At 32.1% G+C, this 21,366-nt stretch overlaps 2 protein-coding genes across 3 annotated transcripts in view; one reads left to right on the forward strand and one right to left on the reverse strand.

The window, feature by feature from the left end:
- Positions 1–21,366, reverse strand: part of LOC126816255 (RAB11-binding protein RELCH homolog) — a 133,485-nt gene that overhangs the window by 47,731 nt on the left and 64,388 nt on the right. The window lies entirely within an intron of this gene.
- LOC126816261 (uncharacterized) overlaps positions 1–21,366 on the forward strand; it is a 47,433-nt gene that overhangs the window by 2,302 nt on the left and 23,765 nt on the right. The window contains exon 1 of one of the 2 annotated variants that reach the window (XM_050542548.2): positions 1,146–1,282. The exons of the other annotated variant lie outside the window; for it this stretch is intronic. Within the exon in view, the coding sequence (XP_050398505.1) occupies positions 1,234–1,282 (49 nt within the window). The 5' untranslated portion in view covers positions 1,146–1,233. Of the gene's footprint in view, positions 1–1,145; positions 1,283–21,366 lie in introns of those variants that run through there. 2 annotated transcript variants of the gene reach the window in all.

A 21,366-nucleotide genomic window follows, 5' to 3' on the forward strand; every position in this document is an offset into this window, starting at 1 on the left:
TGTCCAGAAAAAAACAGAACACCTGATTCAGAATCCATTTGACAAATCAACATTTATTTTGTTGCATGTCAAGACAACATTTAGAATTCATTATTTTAATCAGTTTCTTTCAAACTCCTCAATATGGATGTGATTTTTCCATCACCAACATATAAACATTACGTGATCTGAGACATAATAATTATCAGACTCTTAGTATAAAACCATATATCAGATAAATAAATGTCATTATACTCTTACTTAATACAGTATATACAACTCAACATTATTTACCATACTTTGTTTTATTTTTTCATGGTAAAATCTGATTAATTCTATTGCAATATACAGCATACAGCAATTTGGCTACACACTTGCCTTTAGTTTAAGTACACTAAAATATCAAGAACAAAGTGAATTTTTATTACTTGATTGTTTATAGCATAAAGCACTAGACCTCCTTAAGGTTCTTTTACTTGAATTTTACTTAGTAAATAATTTGTTCACAATTCACTATGTCAGTCTCAAATTTCAACAATAGCAATTGGACATTTTTTTGCATGTGCCTTACTTAAAGATGCATTATGTAAGAGCTAAATCTGTTTATTGCAGGTCTTCATTTTGGCTTCAGGTGTTATATAAACTATTATTTAGACATTTATTGACATGAAAAGCCTATAATCAACTCTCTAGATAATCGGGTCGGTGAGATTTAAATGGATTGAAATACAATCGCCATTTAATAATTTAATTTAAAAAGGTGAATTGAGGCTTATACTCGATTTTCAAGTACCATTTCTACAATAATAAACAATCTATTCTACTGTTCTACATCTTGTAAAAACTTCGAACACAGATAACTTCGCTGAGAATAAAGTAATTTGAATGAAATTATTAACATATTCATATTTCATTACCTATTTTTGAACTATTATAGCAAGAATTTAATGGCCAGCTCTTTATTTAAATCTTACATAATGCATCTTTAAGACCATAAATATATGTATTACAGATGATGATTTAGATGACATTTACATGATATTATACTAATTTGTTGTTGTAAATATCATAAATACACGTGTTGTATCAAATCAATATCATGAGTTTAATTACAATATAAAAACACTGACCCTATCTATAACAATTACACTACATTAACAGTTTGTACCAGCATTAGACAGGACTAAAGTGTTTAACAAGCTGTTCAACTGTTGTTAGTTCATCTTGTTTTCCTGGTTTTACAAGACAAATATTATGTTGCAGGAACATGTTTTCTTAAATGTGGAAATTCCACCTTCTCACGGCAAGTCATTTTTATTTTATTCTATTTTTCTATTCTGTTATCTGAAACTTTTGCAGGGTGAGAACTGAGAAATATAGTTCAGTACAACCAATAACTCAAGTGATTGTAACATCAATGTTTTATGTAAATCAAAGTTTATTTTAACAGCAAATAATATCCCATGTATAGTTAGGGGTAAGGAGAACTTTGTCCCCAACTGACCTATTTTGTATAGAATAACATTAAAACCATTTCTCAGTCGTTCTCTTTATTGCTTGATTTTATCTAGATTCAAGATTTCGCTGAAGCAGGTTACACTCAATAGTGTAAATCATACTTCCAGAAAAGAGAAAATTCAGTCATTGATGTCATCCAAATCATATGTGAAATACTTATAACATCCAGTCATAACTTGCAGATAGCTTGGAATTCCCCTCCCTCCACCCCCCCCCCCCCCCACACACACACACACACACACACCCCAAAGTCAGTCCTTAATTAAATAAAAAAAAAAAAGGTTTTTTCCTTCTTGATTTTTTTATTTACTATTTCTGGAACTAACAAACAATTTGCTTATTCTTAGAGCTCAAATGGGCATTGAGTCTGAAATTCAATGAATATCTTATAATTATGTATCATATATTCATGTATTTAAATCTCCATGATCCTTTACTCAACAGATTCATGAATATTGTCACCTTAGATGTGAAATTACAAGCACACTTAAATCCTTTCATACCTTTACAGTTTTGATGTACTTTAAATGTACATGACAAATCGTTCATTCCTATGTGAACAGACACTAAGCCATTAAGATATTGGAATGATGACACATTTCTTTAGCGATTCAGAACTGTAGAATTTCAACAGTTGTACACTGCATTCCCTTAGTGAGTTCTTTCAACTAATGAAATCTATAGGTAATATACTTAATTGTGGTCATTATAAAGCAGTGGAAGACTTTATCGCTTTCTTATTTAATAAAAAGTGAGACAACAACTATTTTGTTTAAATACGGTTTTGTAAGAAAAAATATTGCATTAAAGTTACCTTTTATCCATTCTGATATGTTTATAATAAAATTACAGATTTTGAACTTTTCAAATGTGCCATGATAACAGGAGGCACTAGTAAATAACATACTCTGCCTCATGCACAACATGTTACTACTTAAAACTAAATGAGGCAATAGTTTAGAAGACAATCTTGAAAGTTAAGGGGATGGTCCAAGAATATGATATATTATATATATTGAATTCCAAGCTATGCACATATCACGAGAAGACATTGTCGCACAGCAACCCATTTCAAATTCCGGACATTACTTTTCGTATTTGCGCATGGATCAAGCAGGCAATGGCTTAATTCGCCGCCTCGATAAGAACTAATATATTGACAATGCACAACACTGGTACACCATCTTTTCCTGATAATATAAGTATCTTAGATACGATTTGGTTGACCTTAATTTCAAACTCTGACTTAAAGAGAACATAAAGTGAGAAAACAATATTATATGTGCGTATAGCCAGTGGTAACTATAAACACATTACGGCAAGTTTGTACCAATCTGATTGAAATTATTCGACATATTGTCGTTTAAGTATCTGACACACGAAAACACTATTTAATTTTTTAATCACAACCTTAATCAGGTTGATTGGCTAGTGAATATACACTATTATGATCATATCACTGTCTACTAGTGCTTATTGACAGTTCAATTATCATACTGACTGACCTATTCATTATTTCATTATAATTGTCTACATAAGTCATTATATATCACTATTATAAGTCAAAGCATTTTTAAGAGCTGCCTTTCTCGACTTGAATTGTTATAGATTACACACTCTGACTGGAATATTTTAGAGTGAATTTTAAAATATCGCATAGAAAGACATAGCCAACTTACGTGTATAATCATGCCTGTTATTAGTTACTTTTCACAGGTATTTCACACCCAAATCAACCATTTCACTAGTTTCATAGAAAGATGTGCCGTAGGCGATCAATTCCATGCGACAGCGTGATTACGTGAAAGTGCCACTGCAGATAGGAATTTCTATATGGGGTCTTAAAAGACGTAGTTTCAATAAGGAAAAGGTGTTAATAGGCAGCGATTCGAATGGATATATGTGCGTATATGTATGGAATATTTTGTCAGTAGGTAGAAAATAGTTAAAATATTGTATAATGACAAACTGGCTGTCAGGTGTGGCAATTCCTACGAAATAAAATGGCTACAGATAAACATTAATGTGTGAAGCCACAGAACTCAAGTAGAACCAGCGGTCACGGAAGTTTTAGCATCATCTCGTTCACGCTTGGTAGAGGACTAGGCAGTAGATAAGTATTGTAAAGCATTTTGAACATTATATTTAATGTCCATTAATTTTTGGGGTAATATACTATTAGGATATGACCAGTTTTCAAATGCTCTTGGCTGAGTTCAAGGATATTAAAATGCCTGACAACGCAGAAACCATGAGGTAATCACATAGATTATTATAAGTAGGCATATGTGACATATTTTTTTATGACTTATGTGTCAATGGTTGGCGGGCGTTATGTATTTTTTCTTTCATCAAGACCAAGAGGGGCCCGAGAAACAACTTATTTTAATAGGATCTAAAACTAAAATAAATAACAAATCAAATTATCCCGTAGTTAATTGTTTTATTTAATTAGGGCATTAGGAATCATTCAGTCACTGTGATGTCACTGGCGTCTGACGGGATAAAGCATGTTTCGATAATTGGCAAAGTTGTTTTTATTGGAAGGTCTATATTTGCGACTGGCTCAAATTATATTATTCAGATTGATGTGTACTTGCCGTAATGTTTATATAGTAACTACTGGCTATACGTACATATAATATTGTTTTCTCACTTGATATGCTCTTTAAGTTTTGAATTTTCTTATTTCTGGCATTTTGAATGACACTATAACGATAAATCGGTTTCATGACCATTAGTATTCCTAGTGTTATTCTTGGACCTATCTATTAGTTATTTAATAGAAAAAAAACAACAAACTTTTCTTTATATTCGATCAGATTCCCTTTTTCATCACATTTTATCTAACTTAATCGATCAGATTCCCTTTCATCATCACATTTTATCTAACTTAATTTCCATCATTAACTGTTTTGTGTAGGCCTGCGTAGGAATTATTCTGAAACATTCCTTTTTAGATTTCAAACAATAGAGCAAATATATCTCTTCATTATTTTTAGAAACATGACAATTTCAGAGAAGAATGGGATATATATCAAAGAGTCCAAAATATGTAAAAATTCATTGATTGTCTTTACAGGAAATGAATTACATTGTGTACTTGCAAATTAAAACATCATGAATCTGTCCAAAGATAGACCCAATGGACACATTCTTGAATCTAACATATCAACAAAAATAATGAACACAGATTAGTCATGTTCTGGTACATGTATCATGAAATATCCATTTGCTGCAAGCTTTACTGGCATTCAAATTAGACATCTACTTTTATATACAGGTGACTTGGGAATTTCAAGTTACAAATTAACTTTTCACCAAAAAGATAAAACGACAGCATTCTTACAATTCATGTCATTTAATTCTCATTTATTTTTACAATTCAATTACCATATCAAAAGAGCATTACATGTAAGAGTAAAAATAAACTAGAGAATGACCATTAATTAGTGTGAAAATGACATTGAGTGGGCATTTCCTCTTTTCAGTCTTGTATAACTTGTATCTGTAAACAGTGATCTATATTGAACCACTGCTTCCAAATGAGTAACTGCCTGTGGCCATTGAATGTAACATACAATATTAAAGACATTAAAACATGTTGAAGATCCACGCGCCAATACTGACTAGTCTTGCGTTGTTTTCATGTGCCCATCATTGCACAACTGACGTACATTACCGATACATAGCATAGGGATCATAGCCTGGACAGTCAAGGTTATGTAGGTTGAGCCAATGCCTTACACTGCTCTGTAGGCATTGATTGGTTGACGGTGAACTCTCATAGACTCTTTAGATGTTGGCGGTACATAAAACGATCTTTACATTCTGTTATTACTATTAGGCTTTAACTTCTTAATTTGCAACATTTTGGATGCTCTGACTTTGATGAGGTTGAATAAGTCCAACCAATGACAAACTGTTGGTGGTGTAGTATGGTGGCATGTTATGATCGAAATTTCACAAACACTTTAATGAGGAGCCTTGTTTCTGATAACCCCAAAGTTATCCAGCAAAACAAAAAAGGAAATTACCTCATTTCAGTTTTTCCTAAATTTCTTTTGTGTTTCTAAATTTAATCCATGAATACAAATTGAATTTTTAAGGCCAATCAAGATTATGTAAGGAAAATACATTAAGGTGAGGTCTATATGAGTTAATCTGGGTTTTAACAATGTATTATTGTCTAAGTAATTTACTAGCCTCAACATGAATAGAATAATATGAGATCATTTCAAAACTGCTTCCACCAAGTAATTGAGTCCCATGACTATTATTATTTTCTGATAGTGACAGCTTGGTAAGGAATCCAAGAGAAAATTTTTCACATTATTTGCATTATAAACTATAAACTGCCACCAAACCAGATTTTACAAATGCTATCTGTATGTGGTTCTTTAATTTCAACTTCAGTGTTCAGTTTTGTTTCTATAAGGTAAACTGATAATTGTAAACAATACAACCAAATATCACTAAAAGATTACCATACATGACTATCAGTCTAAAACTGAATTATTGAACATATTTTCACAAATTAAAATAATAGTTATTATCTGTATTTACGCATCATTTATAATAATCAATAGTAAACCCTGTACTTTATCACACTTTGTATTTGGGAAAAATATGACCGATGTCTAGGTCATATGTTGTTTTGTTATTTTATTATTTGTCAATTCTGTTTTAAATTTCAAGTACAGTAGAATCTGTATGAGCAGCCCCTCCTATTCATCGACATCTCCTTGTAAGCGGTCACGATAAATTCCCCCCGAAGAAATTCTGTTGTTTCATCTCTTTATTCAACGGTCACTCCTCTAATGCGGCCAGCGGTCACTATTTTACAAATAAATTCAACAAAACATCGCCCATTCAACGGCCATTGTTGAATGATACCATCTTGTCGTTCTTTGTAACACCCCCGCTAATCCCGTGAGTAGTAGTTAATTAACTGGATCCCCACTGATCAGGTAAAAAGAAATGTAAAAATAACAATCAACCCGGGATTATCTGTTAATTAATCTTTTGTTTTATTAAACGACTAACCTGATTATTGTTTTCACGCGTAACGACACATTATTTGATACTGATTGAATAAAATAAAAGTACCGAGTTTTTGTCACGATCATCTAGTATCCCTTTATTGTTAAACAGACGTTTAAGTGCCTCCTATAATATTACATACAGAGTTACACCCCCTGTAAATAGTGATAAAATTAGGGATGTTTTTTTGTTCATATGCTTTTTTGATCAAATAAAATGAATTCATCGATTTTCTTCACAAAAATGGATAAATAGTATTGAATGCATCACAATGGTAGACAGTAGTATCGAAGGTTGGTACAAAATGACAAGTTTACAGAAGTTATGTCCGAGATTTGAGTAAAGAATTTTCGTTCGACGTAAGATTCAGCGACGGTCAAATTTACCGCTTCCAATGCATTCAAGCGTAATATTTAATTTATGTCAGCACAAAAAGCACCAAGATTTTATTAAGAGGCCACTCCCGTTATGTTATGTCCGAGATTTGAGTAAAGAATTTTCGTTCGGCGCAAGATTCAGCGACGGTCAAATTTACAGCTTCCAATGCATCCAAGCGTAATATTTAATTTATGTCGGCACAAAAAGCAACAAGATTTTATTAAGAGGCCACTCCCATTAAGCGGTCAGTTGTGAAAATTCCCTTGGGTGGCTGCTTAATGCAGATTCTACTGTATATATTTTAATTTTCATTAATGCTTGGTTAGTCATACAGCAATTAACCTGTCAGTCAAATTATGACATGCTGGCAACTAAGTGGTTGATCTGTTAAGTCTCTTCTTACTATTGTTTTAAATGCCTTAGGTCTTAATCCTTTGATAATTATATGTTTATGTCAACACTTTCTAAGTAACTGATTTTTATAAAGAGACAAATGTATGTAAGATTTATTCATTAGTTGGAGAGACCAGCTTAGGGAACATACTATTTGGAGGGCCGATATATAGGAAATTATAAGTTGTTAAATTGTTGCTGTTAATTATTTGCTGCTGAAATAAAGTGTTGAAGATCCATTCCAAGAATCTGTATTCATTTCTGATACTTAGAGAACACACGTCGACGAGCTACATTCCCTGAAAGTCGAACGGTGTTAAAAATATGAAGATGGCATACATTTAGTCTACAATAGTAAAATTAAGTGTCTGTAAAGGTCTGATATTTTATAGCATTTGATAACTGGAACATTGCATATATAGTTTTGACTCATTATCCATCAAACAATTTTTTTTCAATAAAATGAAGCGTTTCAGTCATCACAACATCGTGGGAGAAAGTTAATAATATCACCACAATATCAAACCAGCGGCTGCCAGGCAGGATACGCCAACATTTTCGAGAGATGGATAGAGAACAAGCTAACAAGAAAGTGATTTTTCCTACAATCAAGGGCCATAATTCAGGAAATTACAATTTGATATGCGCAAATATCGAAAGGAACTGAGATCTTTGTGTTATAAACTTACATTTCAAGTTTCAACAAAATCGGATAAAAATTGTGACCTCTATAATGTCCACAACCTTGATATACCATATTTTTACGCTATTTGAGAACGAACGGCGGCCATTTTGTCTGTCAATTTTGAGCCGATTTTCACGAAATTTGAACTCAACCTTCCTTAGGGTGTAACGGTGATATAATAATACGGTTTTTTAAATCAGATAAAAATTATGACCTCTATATAGGGTCCACAAGCTAAAAACGTGATTTTTCGTACAATCAGGGGCCATAATTCAGGAAGTTACGGTCTGATATGCGCGAAGATCGAAAGGAACCGAGATCTTTGGGTTATAAACTTACATTTCAAGTTTAAAAGAAATCGGATAAAAATTGTGACCTCTATAGGGTCCACAACCTTGATATACCATATTTTTACGCTATTTGAGAACGAACGGCGGCCATTTTTGTCTGTCAATTTTGGGCCGATTTTCCCGAAATTCGAACTCAACCTTCCTTAGGGTGTAACGGTGATATAATAATACGGTTTTTTAAATCGGATAAAAATTATGACCTCTATAGGGTCCACAAGCTAAAAATGTGATTTTTCGTACAATCAGGGGCCATAATTCAGGAAGTTACAGTCCGATATGCGCGAATATCGAAAGGAACCAAGATCTTTGGGTTATAAACTTACATTTCAATTTTCAACAAAATCGGATAAAAATTGTGACCTCTATAGGGTCCACAACCTTGATATACCATATTTATACGCTATTTGAGAACGAACGGCGTCCATTTTGCTGTCAATTTTGGGCCGATTTCCACGAAATTCGAACTCAACCTTCCTTAGGGTGTAACGGTGATATAATAATACGTTTTTTTAAATCGGATAAAAATTATGATCTCTAAAGGGTCTACAAGCTAAAAACGTGATTTTTTGTACAATCAGGGGCCATAATTCAGGAAGTTATGGTCCGATATGCGCGAAAATCGAAAGGAACTGAGATCTTTGGGTTATAAACTTACATTTCAAGTTTCAAAAAAATCAGATAAAAATTGTGACCTCTATAGGGTCCACAAGCTAAAAATGTGATTTTTCGTACAATCAGGGGCCATAATCCATGAAGTTTCAATCCGATACATGCCAATATCGAAAGCAGCCGAGATCTTTTGGGGATAAACCTATATTTCAAGTTTCGTCAAAAACGGATAAAATTGTGACCTGTGGAGAGTCCACAAACAATTGTGGACGGACGTCCGGACGGACAGGGGCGACGGCATAATACGTCCACATGAAAACGTGGGCGTATAAACATCTTGGTAGGATGTGAATAATACCACATAATGTTACATATTGTATGTATTAATTGTATTTAATGTTATGAATATGAATGCCCTTTTCACTAGCGCCAACCACCTATGGTCTAGTTATGATTCGAGTTCATCAACACGATAATTTCCTGTTGTTGAGGAAATTATTCACTTTTATGCTTAATGGAAACGCAACGTTTTGCTAAGAGTTTATATTGCAGCACCGTATAATGCATGTATTTTGCCATTGAGACAACTGTACCCAGCTTAGGTTCTTATTACTGTTGACAGTTCATCATACTGGTTTCTTCTTATTAATAAATTATAAACAGCTAATTATAGAACTTTATGTAGATAAAATAGATAACAATTATAACAGAAAATATAAATACTATAGAATTATGATCAACTAAAGAAGTATAAAATCAAGAGTTGGCATAAGCATAAGTGTAGCCTGTTATCTTTATCTCCTACTTAACTTGTTTCCTTCATGGGTCCACCTTCATATTTATATTCCTGAAGGTGTTTCCCCAAATAACTACATTACAATTAACATAAAAACTACAATTTAGACATAAATTAAACTATTAAAAGAATACATAGAAAATGTATTAAAATATTACCATTAAAACCCATTATTCCATTCAGTCTCCTTATCAGACTACTTATTAAGAGGACTATGCTCTAATAGTAAGTGCAGGGGGACTGCACCACACAAAATTTACACAATACACGGACAAGACATCATACTCAGGAAAACACAAACAGACAGACAATTAAAAAAAAAGTGAATGGATCCGGGGGCTAGCCGTAAGCGTCCACTGCGCTGTACATTCCCGGGTCTGTAGTGACACAGACTTCACTCAAATTTGAAAACAATCAGGAATACAACCCAAAGAAACCATTGTACAAGGCCAGCATGAGACATGATCTGCTATATGCTACATGAAATATGAATGTAAGCATATGTAGTAAAATTCAACTATACAAGTAACCACATCGGTAAAATTTTTAAAAAAAGTAGTCTAAACCTAAATGCTCTAAAAACAATCAAGAAACGTTTCAGTATTCAATACATATAGGGCACATGTTCCATCTGTCACAAAAATAAAAAGAAAACTGAATACAAAGAAGCAAATAGGAAATGTAGACTGTCTCGAGAGAGAGCTGTCTGCTAACTGACTGGTGACGTTATTTTAGGAATGCGTCATATCTTAGAAGATGATAAAAAATCACAATAATAAGGGCGATAATCCAGATAAAATAACGTTAAAAGCTTAAAAACTGTAAGTTTTAGCGACTAATCGGAATTATTAAGGTATGTAATTGTACAATTTATAATATATTAATATAATACCCCACACAAGAAATGCAAAACAGGTATGCTGAAGAAATCATACTATGTAAATGTATTTATAAAGGCATAAAAAATAAGGGAGGTAATTCAGACAGGGTTAGGTAACTACAGAAAATCTAAAATAAAATTTAAATTGGATCATTAACCAGTATGTAGTCGGTTATATACTCATAAGAAATGTCAAACTTGGTATGTTGAAGAAATGAAAGTTTTGAAATTTCTTTTAAAGTGCATTTAAAGTAAAGAGATTTTATTTGGGAGAGAAATAGTTCTTTATTATATATATAATATGTCATATTAATGTTAAGGTACCCCATAAGGGAACACAACTGTGATATATTGTGAGCTTTCAATAACAAAAATGGCATTTGTATGTTTTTCATCTTTATCCAACCACAACTCATTCTTGTTAATGATTTTTCAATGTGAGCATATCTCAAACTCCTAGATAGCCATGACAACCTACTAACATGATCAGTTTATTGTATGTCTTATTTAAAGATACATTATGGAAGATTAGATAAAAAGTTGGCAGGTCTCACTATAATAGTTAATCAGGGGTTGCCAGGCAAGATATGCCCACATTTTGCAAGAGATGGATAGAAATCAAGCTAAAAAAATAAAAAGCGATTTTTCTTACAATCAGGGGACATAATCCAAAATGTCATGGTCTGAAATGGGCGAATATTGAAAGGGACTGAGATATTTGGGATATAAAGAATATATTTTAAGTTTCATCAAAATCGGATAAAAACTGTGACTTCTAGAGCATCCACAACCTTGGTATTGAATACTTTTACACTATTTGCGTACAAGGAGCGGCCATTTTGTCAGGCAGTTTCTGTCTAATTTTCACGAAATTCAAACTCAGCCGTCAATTTAGGGTGTAACAGTGATATGATTTATAAATCGAATAAAAATTATGACCTCTAGAGGGTTCACAAGCTAAAATGTGATTTTTCCTACAATCAGGGACCATAATCCATGAAGTTATGGTCCGATACATGCCAATTTTGAAAGGAACCAAGATCTTTGGGAGATAAACACATATTTCAAGTTTTATCAAAATCGGATAAAAATTGTGACCTGTAGAGTGTCTACAAACAAATGTGAACGGACGGACGGACACATAGATGGACGGACGGACAGGGGCAACGACAATATATGCTTACTTGAAAATATGGGCGTATTAAATATAAAGGGTCATAACTCCAGAACAAGAATATCATTTGCATTCTAATTTAATTCAAAATGTCGTATACTCATAAGAAATATTATTCTAAGGTTTGAAAAGATTTGTCAAAAATTGTGGCCTGTATGGAGACAAGAAAAGCAAAATTTCCCTAATATAAGGAACATAACTCTGAAAAAAATATATCGATTGTGCTCAAATTCAATCCCAACCGTTGTCTACTCATAAGAATCATTATCCTAAAGATTGAAAAAGATTGGTAAAAAATTGTGGCCTCTAGGGAGTGGACAAGGGTGGACGTATAATAATTAGACCCTTTTCAGGTTCCTGATTAGACGAGACTTTTGTTGGTATACCATTATGCAGCACACCTTATTGAATGATAATCAAAAGAGAACTTTTAAAGTGGAATTCATTTTGAGTTGTGGCTTTATCGTGGTATGATAAAAGTGAGATTTCATGGAAATGTTTTGTGTAGGCGCAATTCTGTTATATATTTTTCTTCTGTTAAAAAGATTAACCGACATTCTTTCATTTACTTCAGAAAATAAGCTTTAAAAATCAAACATTGTAATCAATCAATTTAGCAGAAAAGAAAAAAAAAATAGTTGATTCAATACGCCATTGGCAAAGAGAACAAATTAATCATTGCTTGTCTTAACTATAAATACATCAGACTGAAAAATAAAAGACTAGATGATCATTCCAGATTTTTATAGGTTTCACATAGAATTTATTTGTATGAGATCTGAAACTTTAATGGCCCATAATAACATAATTAAGTTTCTAAAAAGAATCAATGATAGATGACATGTATTTATTAGCGTATATTTCTGAAATCATTAATAAATGATATCTAGATTCCTCCCATCTACTGGTAGAAAGGGGAAACTTGATAATTAGTTATTCTATTTACATCACAACAATTCTACAAATTTATATAAAAGTATATAAACAATATAAAAGCAGTTTTCGTACAATCTGCTAGGGGCCATAATCCATGAAGTTACATGCCAATATTTCTGGAAGCTTTTCGTAAGCGCATGTATATCGGGATTGAATTTAGTTTAACTTTACCACATGCTTTTTTAAACAAGACTTTGGACCACTTTTTAATGTGTATGGACTGAAATTTTGTATTTGCTCTTCAGTCTGGAATATTGTGCCTTTTAAAGACATAAAAAGCAATAAGTCTGTACATATCTGTATCAGGGACGCTGTTTCAGTATTTTGATTGTTGGACATTTTTAGGTGGGGTTAACAGAAGCAAGAATTAGGTCATCTGAAGTCCTTAATTGTCAGCTTCAGGAAAAAGGTTCAATAAGCCAATAAGCTTCCATTCTCTTTAATAAATCAAATGAAATTGAGTTTAATGTCCTACTGTTTCTCTTTAATAGCCTTCACTTACAAAAATATTTCGTATTCTGAATAATATTCATGATTATCACAAAAAAAATTGGAGCACCAAGCTCTTTTCCATATTTAATTCATATACCGACTTCATGTTCATGTCAATAATATTCCTCAATAAATATGTGTCTTCGTTTATACAATAGAAAAGAAAGCGAAGTTTGTGTGATAAGTAAGAATAGATATTTAAATATCGTTTATCTTCATTATAAAATGGTATTTAAAAATGACATTGGTAGCTTAATCTCACGTCAAAATTCTTACAAGGAAAATGATTACAGATTAAATTATTGTGTGATAACTATTGACATCAGTAACATTTCATTTATGGGATTATATAAAATTATTGAGGATATCAGTAAGATACTTACTGTTCGTATTATGTATTATTATCAAGCTTGTATATTTACAGGATTATCAAAATTACAGTTTGTTCTAATTACTTGGATTGCGAACTAAGTTACTGTTAAAGATTAGTTGATCGACGAGTAACAATCATCACTTTGACTAGTTTTTATATCACTGATATAAATCGGGCTTAGTATTAGTAATAGTTTTAACTTCAGTACAGTGATTCTATTTCTGCATTTTGATTTTGTTCAATTGGGCATTCTTAGTGAAGCCTGTATCACTACAGGTCTACAGTATCAGGGACGATTAGGCTTATTTACCAGCCCCTGGATTTATTCACTTGATTTGACAATACTTTTACTGTTTATAGTCCCCAGTATTCGTCTTACGGGTTGTAAATTACAATATTGTGAAAGTTGAATCTCTAAAGGGACTATTGTTCCAAAAATGGTTAAATCCCGTTCAGTATTTACAAATATATGAAGAATTAAAAATTTCTAAACATTCGGCATCCTATGCAGACAGTATAAGCCAGTTAGGAGATTATTGACTGTTTATATAATGATTTTGTTTTCTTAGTTATGTCGAAGCACATATTGTTTTCGTAAGCGTTTTATTATTTTATTTTGGGGGGGAAATTAGTGTGAGTTTGCAGCCAAAACTGTGCATAGTGCAAACATTCTGCCAACATAGATGTGGTTGGCCTCCGTGGATTTATTTTTTAAATATAAATTGTGTTGTTTTTGACAAACAAGAAGAGTTTTACGGATGGGACAAAAATTAATCTCAGATTGCCCATATCTTGGTTGTTTGTCAACGAATCTTCTTCGGTTGTCATTTTTGGATTCTTTGGACGAATCCCATAGGGGGCTCTAACTGACGGTTTTTCAAAATTCAGAAGTATGCTTGATTAGTTTTAGCACCAAAGAACTGCAAAAGTTTTCTTCATCAAGGCCTTCAGATTTTTCCTGAACAGGAATAGTTCTCTCCATTTTGAAAATAGACATGGTGGTGTTAGCCCCAGATATTTCATAACATTTTCAACCGTTTGGCCACCATATTGGATTTTTACAAAAAATTTTCAAATCAATATTTAGCCGCCACTCTGTTTTGAACCTACAATTCTTAGGGAGCCGATTTTTTAATTCGATTACTTCCGGTTTCATTTTGAATTTTGTTCGACTTTTCAAATTCTAACTGGTGACCTAACCTTTAAATGACCCTTGACCTTTGTATATATGATGACCCTCATGTGTACTAACAATTAATCAAAAAGTTTGGTCTTGAAGGATAATTTCCGGTTTTATTAAGAGTTCAAAATGATATTTTTTTTTCACTTTAATATGTATTGGATCCTACTATACTCAATAATGCATGGTGTAACATGATTTTTGACGTGACAAGGCGTGACCTGACGTATCAAAACCCGTCAGTACTCCTTTGGAGTTCTAGTTATTTCTGTGGTTGTTACCTCTATTTGTATTTACAGTTCTTTGAATCTAATGAATTTGATAACCCTTCAAAACTTCAGTTTATGTCAGTTTATCCAGTGATGAGTTGATTTGGTACGAAACAAAAAACTGTTCCTGTTTGTTCTGTAATGCAAACTAAGTCATATAAGATGTACACAAAAAGTGCTATGGTGTAATTTTACCTCATTTGTTTATTTTGACAACATTATTTTGAGGACACATGATGAAAGATTAAATGCCTGTGTTGTTATCTTTGGCAGCCATTCCAAAAATACTAGATTGTAATTTCCAGGAATCATCAAAAAAAAAATCCAATAATAATTTCTGAAATATTTATTTAAGGTTCAGGTGCCATTATTTAAACATAAACAGATTAGTTGCCTTAGAACCTTGAAGTCTATATCCATACAGATTGTGACACTGTAACATATAAGTCTTTTATACGGAAATGCATCATTTTAAGGACAATAAAAAGTGATGTGAATGTATCTTAAAAATTATTTACTGGACTGGAATTCAATGAGATTTTATTCTGTCTGCAGCAGAACAGTATTAGGCCTACATCAATGATTCTACTGGATTTTTGAAGTTATTAATGATTTAAAAACAAAATAATCTGAAACTACAATATCATGATAATAAAATTGATAAGCATTATGACAATATTGATAAGGAAAGTAACTAAAGCCTGTGTAATACATGTAGGCTACATGTTTAAACGTTTATTCAGGTTTAAGCCTAGAGAATGAACTAACCAAATCCTACTGTAAAACATTCTAAAATAAAACACTAATAGACTGACAAGAAAGGATTTGTTGGCTTAAAATGTAATATTTAAGTAATGTAAAATGTTGGGCAAGCTTACATGTAAATCTGGTAAAATATAAAACAGAGGTACATGTTGTCCTACCTAACACAGGTTATATCAAAATACCTGACAAGTCAACACCAATAGAAGAATGTTAATATAATCATCTCAGTATGTAATATTGGTAAAACAGTCATCTTACTGTTGTTATCTGGTAAACATCCTTATTGTTTTGCATCCTTTATGTAACAAGTAAGATGATGATCATGTCTTTAACATGTTATTACAGTCATTTCCATCAACTAGTAATATGCTCACAGTTAACTTCTATGATAATTATAAGAAACGTTGAAGAAAATGCACTTGAAATTTTTTATAGAAATAATATGTAAAATACATGCCAAGTTCATAGAATGCCAAGTTCATAGAATGCCAAAACATTGCCAGAACAGTTAGTGAGATCACGAGAGATATGTTTAGCATCCAATCAACACAACCAAATAAATCATTGAGACTAAAAAGGCATACTTCAATAATTTGACCAGATTTTCAGAGAAAAGTGCATGGTTGCTATGCACAATTGACAAAACATATAATTCACACTTCATTACGGACAAGGATATAATCTTATAGCTGAAATGGAATGAAATGAAATGAGGTTTAACGTCCTATTGCTCTGCTCCGACTGGGCTAATGAAGACGGGCATACGCCATACAGTGTGATATGAGGGAAATTTTACCCAAGCAGTGGCACTATGGCCTAGTCTTATATCGAATTCCAACTACCAGGGGATTTTTACATGCATGCCAATGTATACACAGGTCCTCGGTTTTTCGTCTCATCCAAACGACTAGACAGCTGTCCTTGTCAGGCCCTCCATCCTGCACCTAATCATATAGCAAACAGATCTAAAGTCATTAATAGTACAATACAGTTTAATTAAACTGCTGTAAAACTAGGGGGGAGGGAGGGGGAGCCGTGTCTATTGACAATATTGTAATATCTTGCTGATTGCAGATTATCTTCTTGAATCAATAAATGGGACAATAACCAATGACTGTTATCCGTGTTGCTTATCTTCATATTTTTCATTCATTTTAAAAGAGAGAGAGAAAAATGGGGTTTAACGCCCACTCGACACAAACTAGATTTTGGGACTAACATGGTTCAATTTCATTGCAATAATTTGTTTGCACGTAGGGGTTTTTAGCAGGGGGAGGGAACCGGAGGGCCTGGAGAAAACTCACAAGGTGGAATGGCCACCCTACTCCTCGTCACGTACAACCTGGGAATCGAACCCACACCAGTTGACTCAATGATAGACCTTATGATACAGTCCTATGAGTATTAAAGATTAGAAACTGTCTGTCAGTAAGTTATTTCTCTCCATGAATATGAAAGATGGTTTCTGCTGGAAATTGTTTATTGGCCTTCGGACTTCTGTTGAATTGTGCCTTTATAATTGAGGGATATATATTGTGTTTTGTCTAAATAACCAAAATTACATTGAAAAGGCCATTTATTCATTAAATGACATATATATCTGAACTAACTAAATGACATAATATTTACATAAATTTACTTAACAATCATTCTAACAAAATATCTATCTTACATACAACGTTTATATTGTATGCTGTTCTAAATGGATGTTTCGATGCAATAAAATCTTATCTTATCTTATCTTACAAATACATCAAGAAAGATAACTCTAACCGGATGTCACCAGATAAATGTATTTTATCTGCAAAAATTTTTATTTCAAGAATTCTTTTTATCTCTTTATTTCGTTAAAATCATACTGATGCATTTATATTGTCATGAAGCTACATGCAATAATTTCTTGCCATACTGTTTATTTTCTTTATTGTAATTATAGCTATAAAATTGACCTATACTGATATAATTTCAATGTGATTATTTCAAGTTCTTCACTGTCCACAGATAAAATAGTGAATCATGAAACATTCTACAATTACAATTGACAACCACAATGATGGATAACAAAAGGTTAAGACATTTCACACAAAAAAAAATCATCACAACTTCACATGTCTAGAACTATTATTGTGAAATGAAACACACTTCCTAATTTTGTAATAATATTCTTTTTATTCAATTTGGCTATAATCTGCTACCTCTGGCCATAATATCATGAAAATAAAGACAGTTATTTTCTCTTTTATATTTACTAATTTCCAGTTGACATTATTTATCAGACAATTTAAGTACCACTCGAGCTTTATGTTGCAAGAGTGTAAAGTTCTGATATGACCCTTCTTTTTGAAACCAATGTTTAAAATGAATAGACCTCTTATGATGTAGCTTCAAAGTAACCATGCTGATTTCACTGGATGTTACATGTTGATTTGTTCTATGTTTTCTCAATCTCCATGAAGAATATTGTTGTCAATAGATGAAGCCAAATAGACTGTACTGATTGCATAACTATACTAGAATACTTGGTATGGATGAATACAATCACATAACACTATAAAGTAGTAATTGTATCCATACCAAATATATAAGAAGATGGCAATAGCCTCTCCAGGATAATAAACCCAATTAATTAATTGAATAATTAACTCAAGTATAGTGTTCTACCTGGTTTAACTATATGATTTCCTTTATATATCTTAATCCTGAAATCATTTGAGGTTTCTCCAATGTCGGATATTTTATTCCCTTTGATGTCAGTCGACGGGATGTAAAAGCTAGTCAAAGGCGTCAATTATCCTAATGACAGAGTTGATTATTACTTTTCGACTGAGAAGTCAATCAATTTGTCAGCTAATCTTTAACAGTTGCTTGTTCACGATTCAAATTAAATATTACATTTAACAGCAACTTTAATAATCCTCTAAACAATACAAGCTTGGTGTTTAGTCATATCATGTCAAGTAGCCTACCTACATGCCAAAATATTTTCCATTATCATGGAACAAAATTCTGCCAATGTTAATATTTTAATCTGTCGTCATTTTCCCTTTGGACATTTCATTCATAACAGAAGATTTTAATCATTTTCCTTGTAAAAGAAACATTTATGCTGTACCGGTACATACAGGAAAGTGTATTCATCCGTAAGTGCTCCATATTACTACAGCTATTAATAAACACCTGTTAACTTTTGTTAAGATTCCTTTTAGAAATTCACGTCACTAGTGGCATTATTATTATTATTATTACAGCATATTTATAATGCACCCTTTCATATAACATGTTCAGGGACACATTACCAAGTGACAATGTAATCATAAATAAACAACAAGATTATGGGCATGTTAACTATTGTATACAGAGTCGGTTAAAAGCCTGATTAAATAAATGTTTTTTAAGTTGTTTTTTAAAAGGATTTAGAGATGTACAACATCTTAAACTAAATGGTAGATCATTCCTTAAAACAGGTGCTTGATAACTAAAAGAGTGCTGACCATAAGAGACTAGTTGAACAGTTTTGGGCTTTAAAAGTAGTTTATCTGAAGTATGTAATGTTCGGGCAGGTGTATAAAGTATTTAAAGATCTGAGAGGAAAACAGTAGCTAAATTATTTAAACATTTAAAGTAAGGACATGTTTCTTAGTTAAAGTAACAAGTCTAGCTGCAGTATTCTGTACTTATTATAATTTAACTATAAGCTTTAAAGGTAAACCAACTAAAAGTGAATTAAAGTTATCTAATCGAGAAGTGACCAGAGAATTAACAAGTGACTTAGTGACCTCTACAGTTACAAATTTACATATATTACCTATATTTCTGATATTAAAATAGCACTATTTACAAATATTATTTACTTGAGCTCCCATAAGCATAAAACTATCAAAGATTGCACCAATATTACGGGCAGAATATTATGAAAATATATCACAATTACCAATTACAACAGGGGGGTCATCCTGTGCAAATTGATGCCTTGAACCTAATAACAAATATTCGGTTTTATCATCATTCAAATTTAGAAAGTTCTTTGACATCCATTTTCTAATTTCACTAATACAGTTCTGAAGTTGCAATTTTGATAAATTGAAAGAAGATGGACAATTAGGTGTAAATGAAATGTATAATTGAGTATCATCGGCATACAAATGAAAGCTGAGACCATATTTTCTGATAATATCACCTAATGGTGAGGTATAAAGGGTAAATAAAATCGGACCAAGAACAGAACCTTGAGGAACCCCAGATGACAAAAGAGATTCAGACGATGATTTACAATTAACTAAAATACACTTTCTACCCACAAGATGGCATTTTAAAAGATTTAATGCAGAATCACAAATACATAATTACCATAGTAAAAGGTTAACTTTGGCACGAGAAGTCCCATGTGTGAATAACAACAAGACAAGATAATAGATGGAAACCTGTCATGTTTTTTGCTATCGATGTAATTTTAAACTACCCTTTTATAAAGAAATGTTTAGATTTGTAAACTTTCCATATCACAGACTTTTCACTTTCATATCCTGTCATATAAACGAGGATGGGTAATTATTATTGAGGAATATTACTGACATGACCATGACATGGATACTTGAATTAAATATGGGAATTATCGAGGTACACCTATATTTCTTTATTTTTTGTGGTAATATTTGTAGCTGTAATTGAAGTCCAATAAAGGTAATAATAGAAGCTTTACTGTCCCTTTTTTCTGAAACTTCTTATGACCTACTACTGGCCTCTGTTAACTAAAAATATCTGATCAGCAAAATTCAGTAACAGAAACCCAGGTTGGCATGCAAAAATTCTTGATGAGTGAATAAATGACAACCATTTTATAAACCATAAAATGCCATAGTAAACCATATTTCAATTATATTTTATATCTTTATCCATAGCATAGTTACTACCTAGCTATAAACAAAATCAGTTTCCAAATTAGAAAATTGATTTTTCTTGAGAACATTCTTGTAATGATTAGTTATTTAGTAGCAATAGAATAAAGACATCCAGACATTTCTTAAAGTGACAATTTTAGTTTTGTGGCTACCACCAAAGGTAAAAAAAAAAAATATTAAAGAGGCCATTACACACGAGCTATATATATTGCCAGACGCTAATATGGACAGCACTCACAGAAACTCCCAATAAAAAAAAATTTGAAAATCAAGACTTCATTTATTATTGTGGCAATGGTACTTGACAATTGAGAATATAACCATCAATAAGCAGAGACAATTTATGGTTATATCTGTCAAAACTTCAAACATTTATATCTTCGCTCAGAAAAAAGTAATTATATACTATATATTAATTTTTCATTATCTATTTTTTAACTATTATAGCAAGAATGACCTGGTCTTGATCTAAATCTTATATAATGCATCTTTATTAATAACTGATTCATTAAAAAATTATACATGATTCCGGTTGAAAGAGACAATTTGGATATATATGTGTAAATTGTAGTGTCAGGTTTTGTTCCCTGGTTTCTTGTACATGGGATATGAATATCAGTTATATGTATACCAGTATACGTATTTATT

Source organism: Patella vulgata, chromosome 3, assembly GCF_932274485.2.
Source record: "Patella vulgata chromosome 3, xgPatVulg1.2, whole genome shotgun sequence".
Taxonomy (NCBI): Eukaryota; Metazoa; Mollusca; class Gastropoda; family Patellidae; genus Patella; species Patella vulgata.